At 48.6% G+C, this 19,286-nt stretch overlaps 1 protein-coding gene across 2 annotated transcripts in view; it reads left to right on the forward strand.

The window, feature by feature from the left end:
* The window catches only part of ASIC2 (acid sensing ion channel subunit 2), a 515,609-nt gene that overhangs the window by 411,698 nt on the left and 84,625 nt on the right, over nucleotides 1-19,286 (forward strand). Inside the window, exon 1 of one of the 2 annotated variants that reach the window (XM_030022771.2) lies at nucleotides 127-700. The exons of the other annotated variant lie outside the window; for it this stretch is intronic. Coding sequence (XP_029878631.1) covers nucleotides 161-700 — 540 coding nt within the window. The 5' untranslated portion in view covers nucleotides 127-160. Of the gene's footprint in view, nucleotides 1-126; nucleotides 701-19,286 lie in introns of those variants that run through there. 2 annotated transcript variants of the gene reach the window in all.

Raw genomic sequence — 19,286 nt, forward strand, 5'->3', positions numbered from 1 at the left:
CCCCTTCCACCCCGCCGCCGCCGCTGCCGCTGCCGCTCGGGGCCGCTGCCGGCCGCGAGGCGGGTACCGGCGGGGCCCGGCATGGCGCGGCGTTGCCCGCACTGATCCCGGGGCGCTCGGCGGCAGCGGGCGGCGGCGGCGGCGGCGGCGGGGAGCGCCCATGGCGCGGGGGCGCCGGGCGCCGCCGCTGCGCACGCGGCTGCACGGGCTGCGGCACATGTGCTCGCGGCGGGCGGCGCTGCCGCGGCGGGCGCTGTGGGTGCTGGCCTTCTGCACCGCCCTGGGTTTGCTGCTCTCCTGGTCCTCCAACCGCCTCCTGCACTGGCTTTCCTTCCCTTCGCACACCCAGGTGCGCACCGAGTGGAGCCGGCAGCTGCCTTTCCCCGCCGTCACCCTCTGCAACAACAACCCGCTTCGTTTTCCCCGGCTTTCCAAAGGGGATCTCTACTACGCGGGGCACTGGTTGGGGTTGTTGCTGCCCAACCGGACGGCCCGGCCGCTTCTCACCGAGCTGCTGCGGGGCGACGAGGCGCGGCTCCGGTGGTTCGCCAAACTGGCGGATTTTCGCCTCTTTTTGCCCCCCCGGCACTACGAGGGCATCAGCGCCGACTTCATGGACCGCCTGGGCCACCAGCTGGAGGACATGCTGCTCTCCTGCAAGTACCGCGGCGAGCTCTGCGGGCCCCACAACTTCTCCGCGGTGAGTGAGCTCCGGGAAGCGCCCCCCCCCCCCCCCGCTCCCCCCTCGGCCCGACCCCCGCTCCGGGCTCTCCCCGCCGCCGGGTGCCTGGGTTTTTCCCACGCTCGCGGCGTTGCGGGGCCGGTGGCGGGTCCTTGCGCGGCCGGGGCCGGGGCCCCGGGAGCCGCAAAGTTCTCGTCGCAGCCCCCGGCCCCTTTGGGAAGCTTCCCGGCGGATCTCTGCCCAGGGAGCTGTTGCCCTGAATGCTTTTTTCCCCCTCTGGACCAAAGCTGATGCTTTCTGTTTTAAGGGTAACTCTGGCCATCGGCGGTGGGTGGTGAGGAGCTCGCTGCCCCCTTATTTTTTAATTAAAAAAAAAAAAAAAAACAAACAAAAAACTCGCTGCAGCCGTCCCAGCTACTTCTGTCACATTTTCCCTGTTGCTTCCAGCATAGTTGCATCTGAACTTTTTCCATCTCCTGCTGGGAGGCAAAGTTTCCTCAGGTGAACTCTGGCTGCAGATGCGAGGTTTAGGCTTCGCTTTGCTCCCGCACGCTGGGGAGGGGGGGGGCTGGCAGCTGGACCCCTCCCGGGCCCTCTGCCAGGGGTTGGCGTGGGGTGGGCTGCCCGCGCTCGCTTTGGTGCCCGCTCCTTTTGCTGCCCGGTGAATTCCTCGTGGGTTAGCTGAGCTGCACCCTGCGCAGCTGTGTGGTGTCGTGCAGCGTGATTTGGTTTGCAAATGATGAGCTCTGCTAATTGGAGCTGCCGCCTTTACCTTCTAGAAGGGCCCCGGCCCCCTTTGCGCGAGGGCTGACGCACCGGGCAGGAGTTTGCCTGTGGACTCTGCCGTGGGATCGAAGCCCTAACCTTAGGGCACTGTTTTGCAAACCACCAGGAGTATCTGCTTGGAAAAATTCCCGTGGGACTGTTTGCGAGCTACGGTGCGGTAAGAGGCGATGCTGAATTGTAATAGCTCTACATGAGAGCTGAAACTGGACTCTTTTGAATGACCCTTTCGTACTTCATTGATAGCAGCTGGATGTTTATTGGGCTGGAATATTCTGCTCTTATAATCTCTGCAGATATCCAGGAGAGAGAGGTGTACGCTGTGATTAAATACTCTTGCTGCTGTTAGTGGTGCTGGTGTCTGTAGGGAGAGATAACTAGTTGGAGCTGTTGCTGCTTTGCACGCAGGAGAGGAGTTGAATTCCCTGTTCTGTAAGCGCTGCCTGAGATGCATACCTAAAATCAAAAGAAATTGTCTCTTTGGACTTGTCACATCAGCCTAGCTGGCTGCTAAATTGTAAAGGGGAGGAGAAGGGAAATCCCTGCGGGATGAAGTGAGCTGCCCAGGACTGTTGAGTTAGCATATGCCGCTGCAAAGATGAGCAGAAATGGCACACAAAAAAAAAAAAAAAAGCATATTGAGACAGGCCGTTTCTAGTAGGACACGTCTGCGAACCAGTACAGTGGCATAAGGAAATTTGGGAATAATAGGCAGAAACAGGCACTCTGCCTCTGGGCTGTGAAAAGCTGCCTTCCTCTTCCAGTTCCCCAGTTTACAAGTGTGATGATGTTTGCTAGTCGTCAGTAGGGCCTGACTGTAGGTTTTAATGAACTCTTGTTCCAAGTTGCGGCGAGCAAGGCAACGTGATTCACAGTGTCCCAAGAAACGTAAAGCCTGGAGCGCTGTTTTGGCTTGACCCAGGCAAAGGATGCTGTGGGGAGTGATGCAGGAGTTAAGGGCAGACTTTCTTTGCTGTAACTGGTTCCTAAATGCTCTGCGGCAGCAGTTTCATACCACCAAGGCGGGCTAACGAACGTGGTCTTCGCCAACAGTCCTGCACAGATCTGAAAAGCTGCCTCTCCAGGGCAGGAGGGAAGGGAACGGGTAGGTGCCAGCCCTGAGAGTCTTGCTGGGAGCTCGCAGCACGCTGAGACCTGGCCTGGGGCACGGGGGAGCGCTCCCCATCTCTCCTGTCAGACCTGTGCCGTGGCGTGGAATCGCTCAGCTGAGGAAATAGGAGAAATACAGGGGAATTTTTAACCCTTCTTCCCATCCCAAAGGGTGTGTGGCCCCAGGGGGATGCACTGGAGTGGAGGGAGATGGGAGCCCTCTGTGCCGGGGGAAGCAACTGGATCTGCCTTCCCTGCACCAAGTTGCTGCGTGAAGCTGGGGCGGTTTAGTGCCAACTCCCTCCGTCACAGCACGTCCTTCCTCCTCTGTTTTAAAGCAAAAGAGAGTGACCTCTGTGTCGTCCTTGAGTAAAGGCTGAGGAGCTTCTCCACCTGTGAATCCCTAGTAAAGAGAGATGTTTCTTGGGGAGACGCTGGAAACAACTTCTCTGGGGTCTGGCACGTGTCCGGAGAGCTCGCTGCGGGGGGACCTCGCTCCCCCGGGGCGTGTGGTCTGGGCTCGAGGTACCAAACCCAGGGTTTGGGGTTTGCTGCGAGGGTTGAGAGTTGGGCAGCCCCAGGCATCCCTTTGGGTCTGGGCTACTTGAAGCTTCTGCTTTTCTTCTGAACTGGGAGGAAATAACACCAAGGAGGGGCAAGAAAATTGTGCGGTTTGAACTGGACACAGATATGAAGGAAGGCGGGTGAAAAAGATCAAATGCAAACTGAATAAATGATAGTGTAAAGAGTATTTTGCAGTTTTATACCTGCTCGGATGCTCAAAGAGCATTTTCTGTCTCAAAAGACATGAGTGAGGTAATGCTTTCAGGGTTATATCTTTTATTGGGTAAAAAAAAGCAAAAGAGCAAACCAGACTTGTTTTTGAGCAAACAAGTTCTTCCTTAGATCTGAAGCAGAAGAAAAGGCTCAGGATGAGAGAGCTGGTCTCCTTTTATTCTTTCCAGCTCTCTTAGTGCATCTCATACAAGAGATTGCCTTTCCTTTCAACCTCACTTTGTTTATACCATTAGGGTATGGTGGGAATTGCACTTCTGTAACATGAAAAAGCAAAGGGCTACTTGAGAATAAGCACAGCAAAACCAACGTGTGTAGGTAGCGTTGCTTTTTTATTCCCCCGTATATGTAAATATAGGGGGGGTTGCACTGATTTGTGGAACTCAGTGTTGCAGGACTAAAATGATCTAGTTGGGCATGCTTAGCTTATTGAGGAGCACTCAGTTTTGACTTATTTTCTTGCCTGTGCAAGGTTAGGTTTTGTCGGCTGTGTGCAGTGTTTTTCCAGCTGGATGATGACAATTGTATATGGACGAGATGGAGTTTGGTATCCCTCAGTCAACGTATCTGGGTTTACTTATTTCCGTAGGCTGGATCTAAAAGCTCCGCTGTTGCGCGATGCGATGGTTATGCACGTGCTCGACTGTTGCCTTGACTCAGAGGTTTTAAGAGAAGCAACTGTTTGGCAGTTGGTGTCCTTCAGAAACTTCTTCCAGTTTCTAATATAAAACTGTCAGAACTGGGCAGTTTAATGATTAAAGATGGTATTTGCTTTCCCTTGCAGGAATGGCCCCATCTATCTGTAACTGAGTATCAGGATTAAGTGGACGATTGCTTTGCTCTGCATCGCTTGAATTTGGGTGTTGATTTATTCCACTGAGCTCTCTTTGTTTCCAAAATATTTATCTTGGTTGTCCTGTCCTGTGCTTATTGATTTCTTTTTTTTTTTTTTTTTTTTATTTCTGTCTGAGAAAGTTATTAATACATCCCAGGGGTTGGGATTTATGGGCAAATTACCTCATCCTGATTTAATAACTTCCCAAATAAAACTTGTCACCTGTGGCTCTGCCTGGGAAACTGCAGCTCGTGACCTGCCTGTTGCAAGGGGGAGAGATGGGCTTTGCGGGGAGGGATGGCAGGTTTCCGTCTCCATCCTGATTGCACCGCGGTGCAACAAGCCCTGGTGAAGGCTGTGATTTATGGGGCTGCTTCGAAGGCTCTGCAGTCAATACCTGTTAGTGTTTTTATTTGCTCGCCATTTATTTTTTTAAAACATTTTTATTTATTCCCAGAACAGGGACTTTATGGGGTAGCAGCTGAATAGAGACCTGGGTGCTGCTTTGCTGCAGGAAAGTGCATTTTTAAAAAAATACTCCTGAATGCTGGGGTGCGGGGGCATTATTTTGCTGTTTCCCCACCAGATGATCAGCTGTGTCCAGTGTGAAGCTGACACTCATCAAACTAAATTAATGAGGCATTTCCAGCGCTAGGTTTGCATCAGGTTTCGTTGTGACTGCAGGCGGGAAGTGCTCTGCCACCAGCCTGGATGGACCGAGGCTTGGAGTAGCTGTAAGCACCGTATTTAGCACCACCATAACTAATTGCACAGTAATTTCGGCGTGTGTGTGTGGTTTTGTTTGTTTGGGGATTTTGCTCACTCAATTACAAGCAAACTGTTTTACCCAATTCCTTTTTAGATCCCTATTCTGTTATATTTTTATTTTAATTATTTATTTATTTTTTTTAGCGCCAGTTCCAAACATAACTTAAATCTGGCTCGCTGTTACTATTGCTTTTGGAATGGAAACGGGTTGCGTTTAATTATGCTGATGTGGGGCTGAAGCTTTAAATATGCTCCCGATTTGTACAACTGCCATTTAAGGGAACTACGAGCGGAGCCAGTTGGATTCAGTCGCGCTCATTAAAGCAGCAGTGCCAAGTCCGTGCTGTCCTTACCAGACTGCAGCGGCATGAAGTAATACTGCTAATTTTGTGTTTGTTAGTGTCAAAGAATCCAAGGAGAAATTAGGACTGAGCTATACTAAATGCCGCCCAAAAAGATGCTTGCTGTGAAAGATGGGCTGGCTCCGAAGAAGGGTTTGGGGCAATTATGTTTGGGTCAATTGGTCCCTGCGCTGAAGTTAGATATCCTTTTTTGCCTGCAGAGTTGGTTGTTGAGGTGATTGTGGCTGCAGTTAGGCTGGGGAATAAAAATTGAGATAAGCTGGCTTGGAGATTGCCACTTAGTTGCTGGACTACTGTGGGTGGGCATTGGGCTGCTGGAGGAGAAGGGTAGGGACCAAGGAGCAGCGCCTGGCTGGTGATGCACTAGCCCTTCCAAAGCAGGTTTGCTCTGGAGAGTTTTAAGAGATCCCAAATAAATCCATGGAGCAAGAAAAGCTGGGCAGCGTGCATGATCTGGGGTCGTGGGCTTCTTCTCTCACCTTGTTTAATTTGGGACCTTAACGCTTGCGGAGAACCGGCTCCTTCGGCAGTAGCCAGCAGCTCTGCGGGGCTTTTTATTATCGCATCTTTTTGATTTAGGAGTCTGAAATAGGATGTGGCTGGAATGTGGGTACCTAAATCCTTTTTTTTTTTTTTTTTTTTTTTTCTCCAGCAGATAGCTTAATTTATCTTGTCTCATGGGATTGATAGACCACATCAGCAGAGCACCAGCGGACAGATGTCGTCTTGGTGCTGGAGCTGAATTTGTAAGGGCTGTTTGCCGTGATGTTTGAGTGGAGGGATGGCAAGGGGTTGGCTGAGAGAGGAGGTGGGTATGGTGCTGGGAGCAGGAGGACAGTCCAGGGACTGGGAGGGAATTAAAATGATCGAGCCATCGGTACGGGGAGCTTGGCTTGACAGTGACATGAACTGGTGTGAAGGGGTTACCGTCTTCATCGCTATTTATGGTTCCTTGGAGTTGGAATTAGCCCTCTGATGTGCTAATCTTCATCAGCGTGGCCGTCTGCCAAAGCGCTTTGCACTTCTTGGCATCGGGCATGGAGAAGGTGTATGTTTTCTTTCAGAAAGGGCTGGTCCTCCTTTCTAGTTCTGGCTTTCAGGAGGTGTATTAGGTCTGGTTGAAATTCAGACCTCCCGTCTCCTGGGGGACTTAGTTTGAATTTATTTTTTTCTAATAGGTATGATATTAGAACTTTTCGTGTTGCAAAACCTCTGAAAACGTTTTGGTTTGGTGTCATCTTCGTGACTTTTCATCTTCTGCTTAAGTGTAGACCATATAGTTGAAGCAGAACCCTTTGATAATTTTCCATTGGGAAATGGAGATGTTTTGAGAACTCTTCTGTTGCAACATTTTTGGCCAATTGTTACTCAAACAGATTTTAGGTGGAGACTTTACTGGTACCTTTCAACGCAGCGCGAGCCAGTATCTTTCCAGACATGAGGAAGATAATATGCGATTGCAACAAAACTGTATTTTTCCACCATCTATCTTTTGAGCATCTCCTTGAAAGAAAAAAAAAATATTGACAGATTGAGGAGAGTGTGCAGGATAACGGCAATAAAAGGGGTATGACTGTGGGGATTGATTTATGAGGCAGGACCAAAGGAGCTGTGTAGGTTGTCCAAGCCAAGGGTGGCTGTGAGAGCTGGATGCGGCTCTTTGAGGAGGTAGTCTCTCACGAGGATGTGTTTGGGATGGAGCAGAGAAATAGGGACTGCGAAGATTCAAGGGGGAGGTGGATAGCAACTTGCCTAAGTGGCCGTCTACCGGACACAGGCTATCAAGAACAGGCTGTGTGGAACAATCCGTTACTGTCTTGTGGATAAGCAGTTTGGTCCAGCAAAGCTTCTCTGACTTTTGCCTCTTTTCTTTTTTTTTTTTTTTTTTTTTTTAATTTGAAAAATGACATTGGGTTTTAAAAGCTGGCAAAAAACTGATCTGAGGAATGCGCCTCGCTGCTGGGTCAGCACTAACGTCTCCGAGCTTCATCAATACGCTGCACTGGGAAGGCCACGGTGAAATTTTTCAAGCTGACGTGGAGATGTGCCGCCCAGGCTCTTGCCGTGAACTCTTCAGGTTGTGTAGGATGAGGGTGTTCAGGGAGACCTGCTCTGCCTTGCTAATTTAGGAAAAAAAAAAAAGGAAGGTTCTTTATATTTTATGGTTTTGCAGCCCCTTGGTCTTTATTTCTGGGTAGCGCTACACTGCAAGTGCTTGGTGTGGAGGATATCTTTGAAGACTAAATGTCTTTCTGGCGTGGGAGGCTGCTCTTGGGTCGCTTTTCCTCCAGGTTTGGCCAGAAAGTGGTGTGCAGCAGGAGGAGATCTTTGCATTAGGGCTCCTTGCTGGACTGGTGGAGACCAGATGTGCTATGGATTGTGTGGCTGTAAAGGGAGATAGGGTTGCGACTTCTTGGCCCGCTGAATTTGGGAAGAGCAGGGCTGGGTTGTGCTCGTGCTGATACGTGCTCCTGGATCCTTTGCATCGAATGCTTTGCAACCCACTTGACCTGGGTCCGGATGCAAGCAACTGTTTAAACTTTGCACGATTGTAGGTTTTAACAAAATCTGGGCAAGTATTTGGGGCGAAAACTCTTGGGACTGTTATTTCAGGCAGGGAAGGAAAAAAATCTGTTCAGTGGGGACGTGATTCAGCTGAGGTTTTGCCACTACCACCGTGAAACTTCTGAGCTTCTCCCAGTTTCTGGTCCTCTTTTGTCCCTGGGTTGGAGCACAGGACCAAACCCCTTTGCTTGCACAGGGACGTGCAAACGTGCTGTTTGTCAGGCGGAGGGACGAGTGTGGCTGGGAGAGGGGGATCAGACTGCAGAAACGGAGGAGGGATTTTTAGCAGGACTTTCCCGTGTGGTTTTTTTGCTACGTGCTTCTTTTTTTTTCTTTTTCATTTCTGCTGAAGCCATCAGTCAGGAAACGAAATACCGGTTAGTCGCATGCTAAACATGTAATCATCAACATAGGTTTGTTTTAGTTATATAATAGATTCCAAGTAATTACTTGCCCCCCTACAGCGGAATTAATATAATTAGGGACATAATTACAGTTACCTACCACTCAGGGATTCTGCAAAGGCTTAATTAATATTTGCAAATTGCTTCAGGATCTGCCAACCATCTACTAATACATACCGAACGCAAAGAATAATAATTCTCGTATTGTTATGTAGGTACCAAAGGAAGCTGGTGTGGGGAGGTTAAATAACTGCAGCAGAAATCCAAGTCTTCTGCAGGGTGGGAGTAAGTCAGCCTTGGGCTCCCTCCTGCCCCCGCACACTCGCGAGATGCTGCGGAGAGTTTGTTTAATGAAAATGACTGTGGGGAGCCTGTTATCCTCCGGAGGCTGTTGGGGTTTGCCCTTTACTCTGGGTGTAGTTCAGGGTAATGTTATTTATCCTGAAATCCCCGGGATGGTGGAGCTTCTTCCCGGCTGGAGCGTTATGTGGGGCCATAAGGGCTTTGCAGCATCCCAGGCTGGCTCCAGTAACAGTCGCTTTTCCCAGCCGGATGGCTGAAATTGGAGCTGGGATGAGCTTTTTCTTTTGGGCTTGTTTTTTCCATCCTGACTGCGGGCTTGCCACCTCCTTAGCCGGGATGGAGGAGAACTGCTCGGGTCGGACTGCAGGGTATTACTGCAAATGCATTTATCCCTGGTTAGGTCTAAGCCTGCACGCGGGGCTGTTACTTGTCCATAAGTTTTGCATCCTGATGCCATCCAAGGTCACGTTTTCCATTCCCTGACCGTGCAGGCAGGAACCAGCCTGGAGTCGGCACCGGCCGGCGGACGGGTCCCTGGGCGCAGACGCTGGCTGCAGGGCAGGGCTGGTGCAATGCCCTTATTTCTTATTGCAGGGACGGCGATTGCTGTGTGCACACGTGGGGCCTGAAGCTGGCTGGGGAAATCCTGCCTGTAATGGATTGCCCATGCCTTAAAGAATAAAAATCAAACTCAGAAGACACATGCTGGCCCCAAAAGACTTAAAAGCGCGTAGGCAGGCTTGGCCAGGGTTTAGCAGTGGGGCTATTTCTTCTTCCTTTGCTTTCTTCTGCCCTTTTGCTTGATTGTAATTCTCTTTTTTTTCCCTGCATTTCTGCTCTGTCTCACCTTCTTTGCAGTTTTCACTACTTCTTTCACCCTTCCCTAATTTCCTTTCCTTTTTCCACTTGTCTCTCTCTGCTACTCTGTAACCCAGCCAAAAGCCACCCATGAATCTTGATCTGTTTTGGAGTATGCTATTCTCTACACTTTTCTTCTCTCTTTCTGAAAATGGGGAACCCTGTTGTTGCAAACCTCCGTGATAATGCAGCTGATTCATTTCGCTGTCAGGCAGTTCTGGGAATTTTTCCTCTGTTTTTTTTTTTCCTCACCCTGAGTGCTGTAATTTTATGCAGTGGGAGCAGGTATTTGTAATCTGTTTTTGATTGTTCCACTCCCCTCTCCCACAACTTTGTAATTTACTTCTGGAATAAAACAAACTCCAGCAAAACATCTTCCTCAACACCCTTGAGCTTTAAATTTTTCAATAATAAAGTGTGAACATAAATTAAGAACTAGAGCTGTTACTAATCTTATGACCACACTCGCTCACATACTGATTTTTGTATGGTATATTAAATCAAGAAGAATGGCCTATTATAATACAATTAGCTGTGATTCACTAGCAGGAATTACTGTTGTCAGTGTGGGGGAAAAGTTGCATAATATGATTGGAAAAGACTGAAACCTTTGTGGTTTGGGTTTTTTTCCTTTCCTTTTTGCCTTTTAAAAACAATTCAACAGCTGGAATCAAGGAAACCTGTGATGGGGATTTCACTCTGTATTTTGTAATAAATTTATGTAACGATCAAAAGTGTCTCATTGTGAGCATGTAAATCTTTATAGGCTCCCAACATATGTTACTGACAAAAATAAATAATCTTATCCTGTAGCTTTATTAGACTTAATGCATCAGTGCTTCCCAACCCACTCTTCTGGAAGGACCCCAATCTGTCTGAGCAGTGGGCAGGAGCAAAAGCATCAGCAACTCGACCTTAGAGCTGTGTTCCTTTAGCTACAAACCACTTCAAAACCAGTATAGATTTGAGAATTGTAGGGGTTTTTGCAAGCAGTTGGAGAAAGGTGGAAGCTGAGTAGCATCTCCCTCTGGCTTGAGGGCTTGCTGGAAACTTCTCCTTGTGCAATGCTGTCGGTCTGCTCGGGGCTGCATTTGATTTTCGTGGTCTCTTACAGGACTTGCTGCTTGGGGCTGTGGACCCTAAACTGTGTTTCTTGTGGGAGGATGCTTCAGGGTTCATCCAAAATCACACAGAGTTGGTGCATGAGGTCCTTTGGGCTCTGACCTGCGCTTGCGCTCCTTAAAGCCTTATAATTCCAACCAGGAGTCTTTGGCTTTTCTTCATCCACATGGCAACGTCAATGAGAGATACTTTGTGTAGATCCTAGGTGTTTTGTCCCTCTTGTTTTTTGAATGGGCTGTTTGAAAACTTCCTTTCTGCGTGTGCTTGTTGGAGAGAGGAAAACCCCTCTCTTTCCTCACTAACCAGGTGGTGGGAGGTGACATAGTTACATCCAACTCTGCCCGAGGGCAGCGACCGCAACATCCAGGAGATGGGTCTGAAATCACTTGCAAAACCGCAAGCGAAATTTAAGTCAGCTTTTCTCACCAGCTCTTTCTCAAGGTGCTGGGAGGGAAGTACCCACTTACGCAGAGTTTTAATGGGCTCTGTTATAGTGGTGGCCGGTGAGAAGGTCTAATGGTCCTTTCCCGTTGCAGTCTAGAAAGCAATGTGGCTTGTGCGTGTGTTTTCACTGTTGTATTTTATTTTTTTTAGAGCTGGGGCCTTGCTGAGCGTTAGAAGGAATGTCTTTCCCTCCTCGCTGCAAACACCCCAGGCTGCTTTCTTCTCCCTGCCTGCTCTCCTGCCCTGTGCCTGTCTTGGTCTGCACCTTATCTCAGGAATTGCCCCTCCATCACCTTCAAGAGCTAAGGGAGAGGGTTTCCTCTTTTTGCAGGTGAGGAGGGATGGAGATGCTGAGGGTGGTGCTAGGTCCCAAGGCAAGCTGCAGATGTGCTCGCACACCTCCGTGGCTCCACGGGGAACGGGAAGGAGCCCTTGAGGCTGCTTCTCCCTGCACAACCCCACGGGAGAGCGCAGGGACACCTGCTCCCATGTCAGCAGCCTGCTCCCCTGGGGCTTGCCTTGTGGGGCTTCAGCGCTCTCAGACCTTCTTTCCTTGCTAAATTTAGTAGCAACTACCAAATGCCTCCAAAAGTAGTGGGAAACGGGCAAGTTTTTTGCTGTACTACAGCAGGAAAGCAGCCTGAAAGGTTCCCTAAAACACACCAATATGTATCATATGGTTCCCCCAGGTGTGTATAACTTCATAACAAATATTTGCAATAGCAATGGATTCTCTAAGGGATTAGTAGTCTTTACCCTCTGTTTTCTTCCCCCAGTGCTTCCGCCTCCTGGCATAATGCATGGAAATGTGTGTGCTGCTCATGGTGGGATGTGGGAGCGTTGAGGTTGGGACTACGTCTCTGCAGCTGGAGCAGCAGCTTGCAGCATACCAGTTAAGATAACCAGCTAATTCCCTGCACTGGATGATAGTTAAGCATCTCCTGGTCTCTAAACCAGTTTATGCTCAGCTGAATGCAAAAATGCATTTCTCCCAGAGAGTGTATTTCAACATAAGGTATCACCCTACCTTGAGTTATTCACTGCAAAACAATACTTAAAATATTTACTGCATAAGGTGACAAAGCCAGACATTGCATGCTCATAATCCCAGCTACCTACACCATCATAAAATCAACACGCTCCGTAATATCAAACACATCAATCATTCTGTTTCTAATAATGTCTGCATCCATATAGTCTCTCTGTTGAAACCTCCTACCAGTCTGGGATGACTTATTGCACCCAGGGCTGCGGCTAGATTCTGTGCTGTGCGTTTTATTAGCGGTTATCGACACTCGCTCTCGTGCATCCACCAACATATTTCAACTGAGCAACCAGCCAAGGATGCATGCAAAGCTGGCTGATGGTTTTCTTCTGAAACGTGCATTTGCTTTTTTTACCTTTACAAACTTTGCCTCCTCTTCTCTGTCCCCGTGTCGAACATAGCTCCGATTTCCCTCATCCTTTCCCTCCATCCAGGTTTATCAGTCTCCAGGTGTGGCTGGAAGCATTAATCTTCCGTCCTTCCTGCCCTCTCTGCTCTCACAGCCTCTTTTCCCCCTCCGTGCCAGGGTTGGGGACACAAAAGTCCCCAACCTTTTGACAAGATAATGGCCCCTTGCTTTCCAGGGGTGGGTTTGTGGTTGTAGGAGGCTATTTCAGTGTCACAGTTTCTGCTCGCTGTTCTCTCCCTAAAGAATTAAAATGCAATTGCTAGGCATTAAAAGTATGATCTTCCTGACTCTAAGATCATATGTTTTCATGGCCCTGGAGGGCAGAGGCTTCATCGTGGCATTTTTGCCAGGCAAGCGGAGTGAGGAGAGAGACGGGACAGATGGATGCTCCTGTCTTGACTGGTTTTTTTTTTTCACTCCTGCTTGCAAGCTCCCAGCTGCTCCTGGGCCTCATGTGTGCCCCTGAGTTGGCACAGCCTTTGGAGAAGGCTCTGTTCTTCATGCTCAGCATCACTCCAGGTGACTTTCCCTGGTCCTCTCTCTTCTTTCCATCACCTCCCTGCTGCTCTTGTCGCATTTTCCGTTGCCCTGTTCCCATTGCCATCCCCAGTTCTTGGCTGCCGGTCAACTCTTGAGCATCTGGCTGTGCTGCTGCTTGGTTGCCTGAGTCCAACCCACATTGCCCTGTTGGTTGAGCAGTATATTCCGCATAACATTGACCACAAACCTTTTTGTGTTTTAAACATCCTTCTTAAATCGTGGGGCCCAGAACTGCACGCAGTATTGCCTCACCTTGAATGGTGTCTGCAGTTCTGGGCCCCACCGTTGAAGAAGGATGCTCAGGTCCTCGAATGGGTCCAGAGGAGAGCAACCAAGCTGGTGAAGGGCTGGCAGGCATGTCCTGTGAGGAGCGGCTGAGGGCTCTGGGCTTGTCTCGTTTGGAGAAAAGGAGGCTGAGGGGTGACCTCATGGCTCTGTACAGCTCCCTGGGGAGGGGACGTGGAGAGGGAGGTGCTGAGCTCTTCTCCCTGGGATCCGGTGATAGGACGCCTGGGAATGGTTCAAAGCTGCACCAGGGAGGTTTACACTGGACATTAGGAAGCATTTCTTTACCGAGAGGGTGCTCAAACCCTGGAACAGGCTTCCTCGAGAGGTGGTCGATGTCCCGAGCCTGTCAGAGTTTAAGAGGCATTTGGACAATGCCCTTAACAACATGCTTTACCTTGGTCAGCCCTGAAGTGGTCAGGCGGTTGGACGAGATGATCATTGTTGGTCCCTTCCAACTGAGATAGTCTGTTCTGTTCTGTTCTGTTCTATTCTATCCTATTTTTTGACTGTTACCATGCTCCTAAAGTCTCTGCTTTTGATTTTTCCAAGCAATGAACAATGCATCATCACTTTATTGCTTGTGTCGATTCATCTGGCTTAACTTTTTTGTGCTAAATTAATTGTGCTAAATTAAACGCATGTGCTGATGTGTCCAAGGCACTTGCATAGGCAAGCCCTTGGAGGCAGGTATAAACATGTTCTTGGCTGGGTATGGAGATGCAATAAAATCATTAGTGTCCCATGACGGCGTGACTTGCTGCTTGGACAAGCTTCATCTCAACTCCTGGTGTTTCTCTGTGTTGGCTGCTGGGGATTTATAGCTGCAGGATGTGCAAGTGTTTTGTAACCCACATATTTTTGTATTTGCATAAATATCTCCTCCTTTTCAAAAGACCTTTCGCTCATGAAGTCGCATTGTTCACTTTCAACTTTGGACAAGAGGGTATTTCTTTTCACCAGAATTTAATCCAGTGCCCTGCTACTGCCACTGAATTAAACCATCATTATTAGTTAATTGGTTGGCAATATGGTGAAATTACAGGTCCCTTTTCCCTACCACATCTCACCCTTCCCAAGGTTGGGGAGGTCATATTTAGAATGACTCCTGGATTTGAGATATGCCACCTCTTCGGAAAGATGATACGTACGTGGGAAGGAGATAGATCAATATAAATCACAGGGTTTGTAGCTTTACACAGGCTGGTATGCTGGGTAGAAGCAAATCCATTGCAGTTTCTGTATGTCAGCACAGGAGAGGATGTTGTTACATGTGAAGATGTACCAAATGGTTTAGCAGGAATGAATCCTGATAGTTGGCTGAAGGTTAATAAAAATATCATTTTAAGAAGGTTAAAGATTTTCTTAGGTATTTGTGTTTTGTCTTCTGTCTTGGGCATTGCTAGAGATGAGATTTCCAAGCTATCCTTTATGAACATAAGGATTAAGCACTTAAATTAAAAAAACATCTATCCCAAAATAGAAGTTTTCATGGGTGTACTTAGTGCTGGCCTTTAAACATCAAGTACGGTGGGATTCCACAGTTTGAGGATTTGGCTGGGTGGAATGAAAGCCCAGGGTGATTTTGATGTTTGTACATGGTGTTAATGATATGGTCACCTAAAAAAGGTTACTGGCTTTAGGGCTGGAGATGAGAAATGTGGGAGTTAGTAGGAAGTCTTTGATTCTTTTTAACATCCCAATAGGATCTGCCAAGGTGATTTATTTTTTGCCTCGCACAAAGAGAAGCGATGTGGGTTTGATAAGCTGCTCTGATCTATTATGACAACTGTCCCGGTACTGGAGACATCTGGAGAGGTTTGCAGACGGTCAGACGAGACGAACAGAAAGATGCCAAGTGCTGGGGAAGAGCTTTGAGTTTGTGGTAGGTGGGCGGTGGGATTTGCGCTATCCAAACATTAAAAATAGCGCATGATGCACTCCTCTGCATTTCGTAGCCTGGCTGAGTCATCGCTCTACCTTTTCATTAGCATTGTGGGCACCGCTGTTTTGGGGATCTTCCTTGTTGGCTTGTCATCCTGTCTTGGGTGGTGATTGCCTCTCGGGGAAGGTGCTGGTCGGATGTGCCCGAGTTCCCACGCTGCTGAGTGCGCTCCCGGAGCGAGTGATGGAGAGGAGACTCGGAAAAGGGGGAGGATTTTCCTGTACAGCACCCTACGCAATGATAACTGTTCATATATACATATAAGGGAAATGGAAAACAACCCCCTGCTTCAAAGAGAAAATTAAACTTTGCGTGATGAGGAAGAAAAGAGAGAGGCGTCCCTACAGAAAGTCTTGTCATCTCATCCTAACGAACATGCTAGGGTAAGGGGGCTGGGATCCTCTCTAACCTCCGAAAGCAGGCTGGAGCTCCTCCTTGCCTGCATCTCTGTGATGGCAATTACATTTTGGCTGAGTTCTCATGAGCCCCATCGTTTCCCACTTGTCTCCCCTTGTCTCTTTTCCCTTCCCCTCCTGTTTCAGCTCATTGCTTAAAACCACAGGTTGACGCAGACGGTTCATGCCGCAGTCCAGAATACCCAGTGTGGGGAGGTGGATATTTATGCGGGCTTCTGGAGCTGGGTGTGGAGCTTGTGGTTGCGTAGGGTTAATGGAAATGTTGGATTCGGTAATTATCCTGCTTGGTAGGGAGAAGGTCAGAATTGAGAGCACCGCTGGCTGTTTTGAGATGTTAGAAGAGAATAGTTCAGTTGGAAGGGACCTACAATGATCATCCAGTCCATGTTCACCTCCTGAAGCTGATGGAGATCTCAGCCCCGAGCTGTGTCTCCCAGGAGGATGTGAAAGGAGGATGGATTTGGGAAAAAGAGTATATAAGGGGAAGGACAAGAGAAATAAAGCATGGGAGCAACTTTGAAACACGCAGGTGCCCCTGGGTGACTCTGGGCAGCTTGTGCAAAGGGAGAGGAAAGGAGCTCAAGGGGGTTTTCATCGGTATGATCATCGCAATGCTCAGGGGTTTTGTTGCCTCCTAACGCAAAATGTTTAAATGCCTCATTTCTAAGAGGAGAATTTTAAGAGGGTAAAATAAAACTGCTAGAACGGCTATTCTTTCTTTTAAATATGTTATTAAGGGCAGCAAGCCTGGCTGCAGAGTTACTGAGAGGGATGCTCTGCAGCGAGGGGTGAGTATGGGGATGCTCTCCAGGAGGGCAGCTGGAGCTACCAGATGGGTTAAATGAATAAATGGGAAAAACATTAATAAATAGGTATCCTCACTGGGTGACTCTGGAGAAACCAGCCTTCTTGAGCAGCACCAAGACAGTGCGATCTCCTTCTGTACAGCCAGGCATGTGAGCCCAAGCAACTTTTTGTGGAAAATACTACATTTTGTTTTGGTTCCCCTCTACTTTTTTGAAGCAGTTTTGCTTCTTTGGCCTCCGTTTCCTGCCTGTCTTATTAAAGATGAGCTCTAGTGGAGATGAAGGGAAGACCGAACCATTGGTGCCAACCGCGTGAGCCCTTCTGCTGTGTTAAGACAGGTTATTAGTGGGACTGCTGGCATTTTGGTCTTAAAAAGCACAGTGCCGAGAGGGGTGGCAGTGCCGTGGTCAGGTCTTCACCTCTAATTTTCCCATCCGAAGGATCACAGTCTCTTCTCACCTCCCCGCTGACGTTGGATGGACGCACGCCGAGAGTTTTGACTTCTGTCACGGAACAAGGAATAAGTGCAAAAGGGTCTGAGATGCCTCAAAAGAGGTGGTTTCCCAGCAACTAAACAGGAGTCAGAAAAACCCAGACAAAATACTTGATATCTGCCAACCTGTTTGTTTTAGAAGTCGTTCCTGAGACATCAGTGCTTGTTAGCATTAGTCTGACGCTTGCTCAATTTTCATCTTGCTCTCCTCTGGGTTTGGGAAGGCAATGCCCTTTTGATGTTAGACATCAAGAAAACAGGCTCCTGTCTGCTGATTTGGGGATCCCAGCCAGAGCGGGGGGAATACAGCCCGCCCCTAGCAAGCTGATTGCATTATGCACAGAGCTCATCTGCTAATTCATAGTTCCTTATCGTTTAAATATAAAAACCAGTGGCAACTAAGTAATGGGAGGAAGAAAAGCTGGTGTATAATAAGGCTAGAGCTCATCGTGATGAAGACGTGCTGCTGCCTTGGAAGAAGATCAGCAGCGGGCTGGGATATGCCGTGGGTTAGTTTATGCTCTGCCTCTTGAGCGAGTTGTTTGGAAGCTCTGGGTGTCCGTGATGCAGGACTTAGTGCATATTTAGTGCTTGAAAAATTGCCTTATTTAGTAATGCTAGTGTGGAAACCCTTGAAGGAGGATGTTTTGCTGTCCTTGTTGCGTAGACTGGCAGGGCATTGAGGTGCTGATGGTGGGAGGACTTAGTTCAAAAGCTGAGCAAAACCCAACTCAAACCGTGCAGCAAGCTGGCGCGGTGTTGCAGGCCTGCAAAATCCTGGTTAAACAAACGCTGTAAAACCTGGGCCCTTGAGGGAAGACTCACAAACTTAGCAAAACAAATTACTCGTGATGTGATAAAGCAGGTGAATATTTAGCAGCTCGTGAACTTTAAGGAAGGATCAGTGGGAGCTTCCGAGTCTCTCTGGTGGTGGAGCAGGCGGTGGGATTGCAGGCGCTGGCATAAGGGCTTCAGCCCTGGCTTGGGGTGATCGGTTGTAGCTTTGCTCGTGGTTTTCTTTCATTAGCTCTGCCCTGATTTTCTGTTATGCCTCGAGATGGAGGAGCTGGTCTTGGGCTCCACCTCACTCTACATGCATCCTGCATGTGAGCATGGGCTCAAAGTCAAACTCCCCGGGGACCACATTGCAGCAGAGTGACAAGCTGCAGGGAAGGTGGGTGGAAAACTGCTCTAATGTCCTTACCTGCGCTCAAGGACACGCTTCTCCCAAACATGGATAGACCAGGCTGTGCTTGGATGGGTGCTGTGTCGTGTCCCTCCTGCTTCTCTGCTGCTGGCCACGGCAGAGGGTGTTTGGGGTAGGTGGGACCCCTGATGTCCAGCATGACACAGAGCAAAACAAACAGCAATGACTAAGAGAACTTGCAAAAAGAAAGATCTATGTATCAAACACCAGATAAGGTCACGCAGTTCCTCAATTTTCTGGCAAAGCTGGTGTAGCTCTGGAGTGAGCCTCGCTGGGACACCGTGGCTCCAAAGCAGCAGCTTTACACCAACCCCCCCGTGACTCCTTGTTCGTACAGCAAGGTTACCTTGCCAACATCTGCTTTGCCTCCACGTGTTGGGTTTTTTTCCTCCCAGCACCCAGCTGGGCTCAGATCATGACTCTTCCGTCTCCCTGCAAGTGCAACGGTTGGAAACGGTCTCGGAATTGACAAAGTTCTGATGAACTTTGAGGAGGGAACATTTATGTCTGAGTGAAAGAGGTTTTTTTTGCCATTGATGTAGGTATTTTTGTTACTGTTTAATTAGATTAGTCCTCTAGGTTTGGTGGCCAGCTGTTCACTTTGCAGACAGGCAAAAAAAAATTCCAGCATTACACTCCTGCTGCTTTCATCTTGTAATGAGCTTGTTAGCAATTAGTTGCTATTGGAACAGGCTGCCGTGGTGTGAAGCGGTGATGCAATGAGCTCTGTGTCTGAAAAGTTGATTTTTAATGGGAACTGGGTGGAGTGGGGTTGGAATATAAGTGGTTTCAAGACTGATGGGCAGGACGCATCAGTGCAAGCGGCTCTATTTCATGGCAGTTTCCTTGTCCTTTTGGGGATAGTTTGGTTGAGTTTGGGATTATAATATACAGATATAATTTTGGGATTTATATATATATCTATACATTTGGGGATTTTTTTTTTAAACACTTCTAGCCTGGAAATTTTCCCTTTTCTCCTAATAGACAGGCTGGGGAATTCATCGAAGAACTTGAGTCTCTCTGAAGTCTTTTTCTAACCCAGCCCGACTCACATCTGCAAGGAAATGTGGATGGCACAGCGCATCTTGGGGAGAACGGGGTGTGC

This window comes from Aquila chrysaetos, chromosome 8 (genome assembly GCF_900496995.4).
Source record: "Aquila chrysaetos chrysaetos chromosome 8, bAquChr1.4, whole genome shotgun sequence".
NCBI classification, from domain to species: Eukaryota; Metazoa; Chordata; class Aves; order Accipitriformes; family Accipitridae; genus Aquila; species Aquila chrysaetos.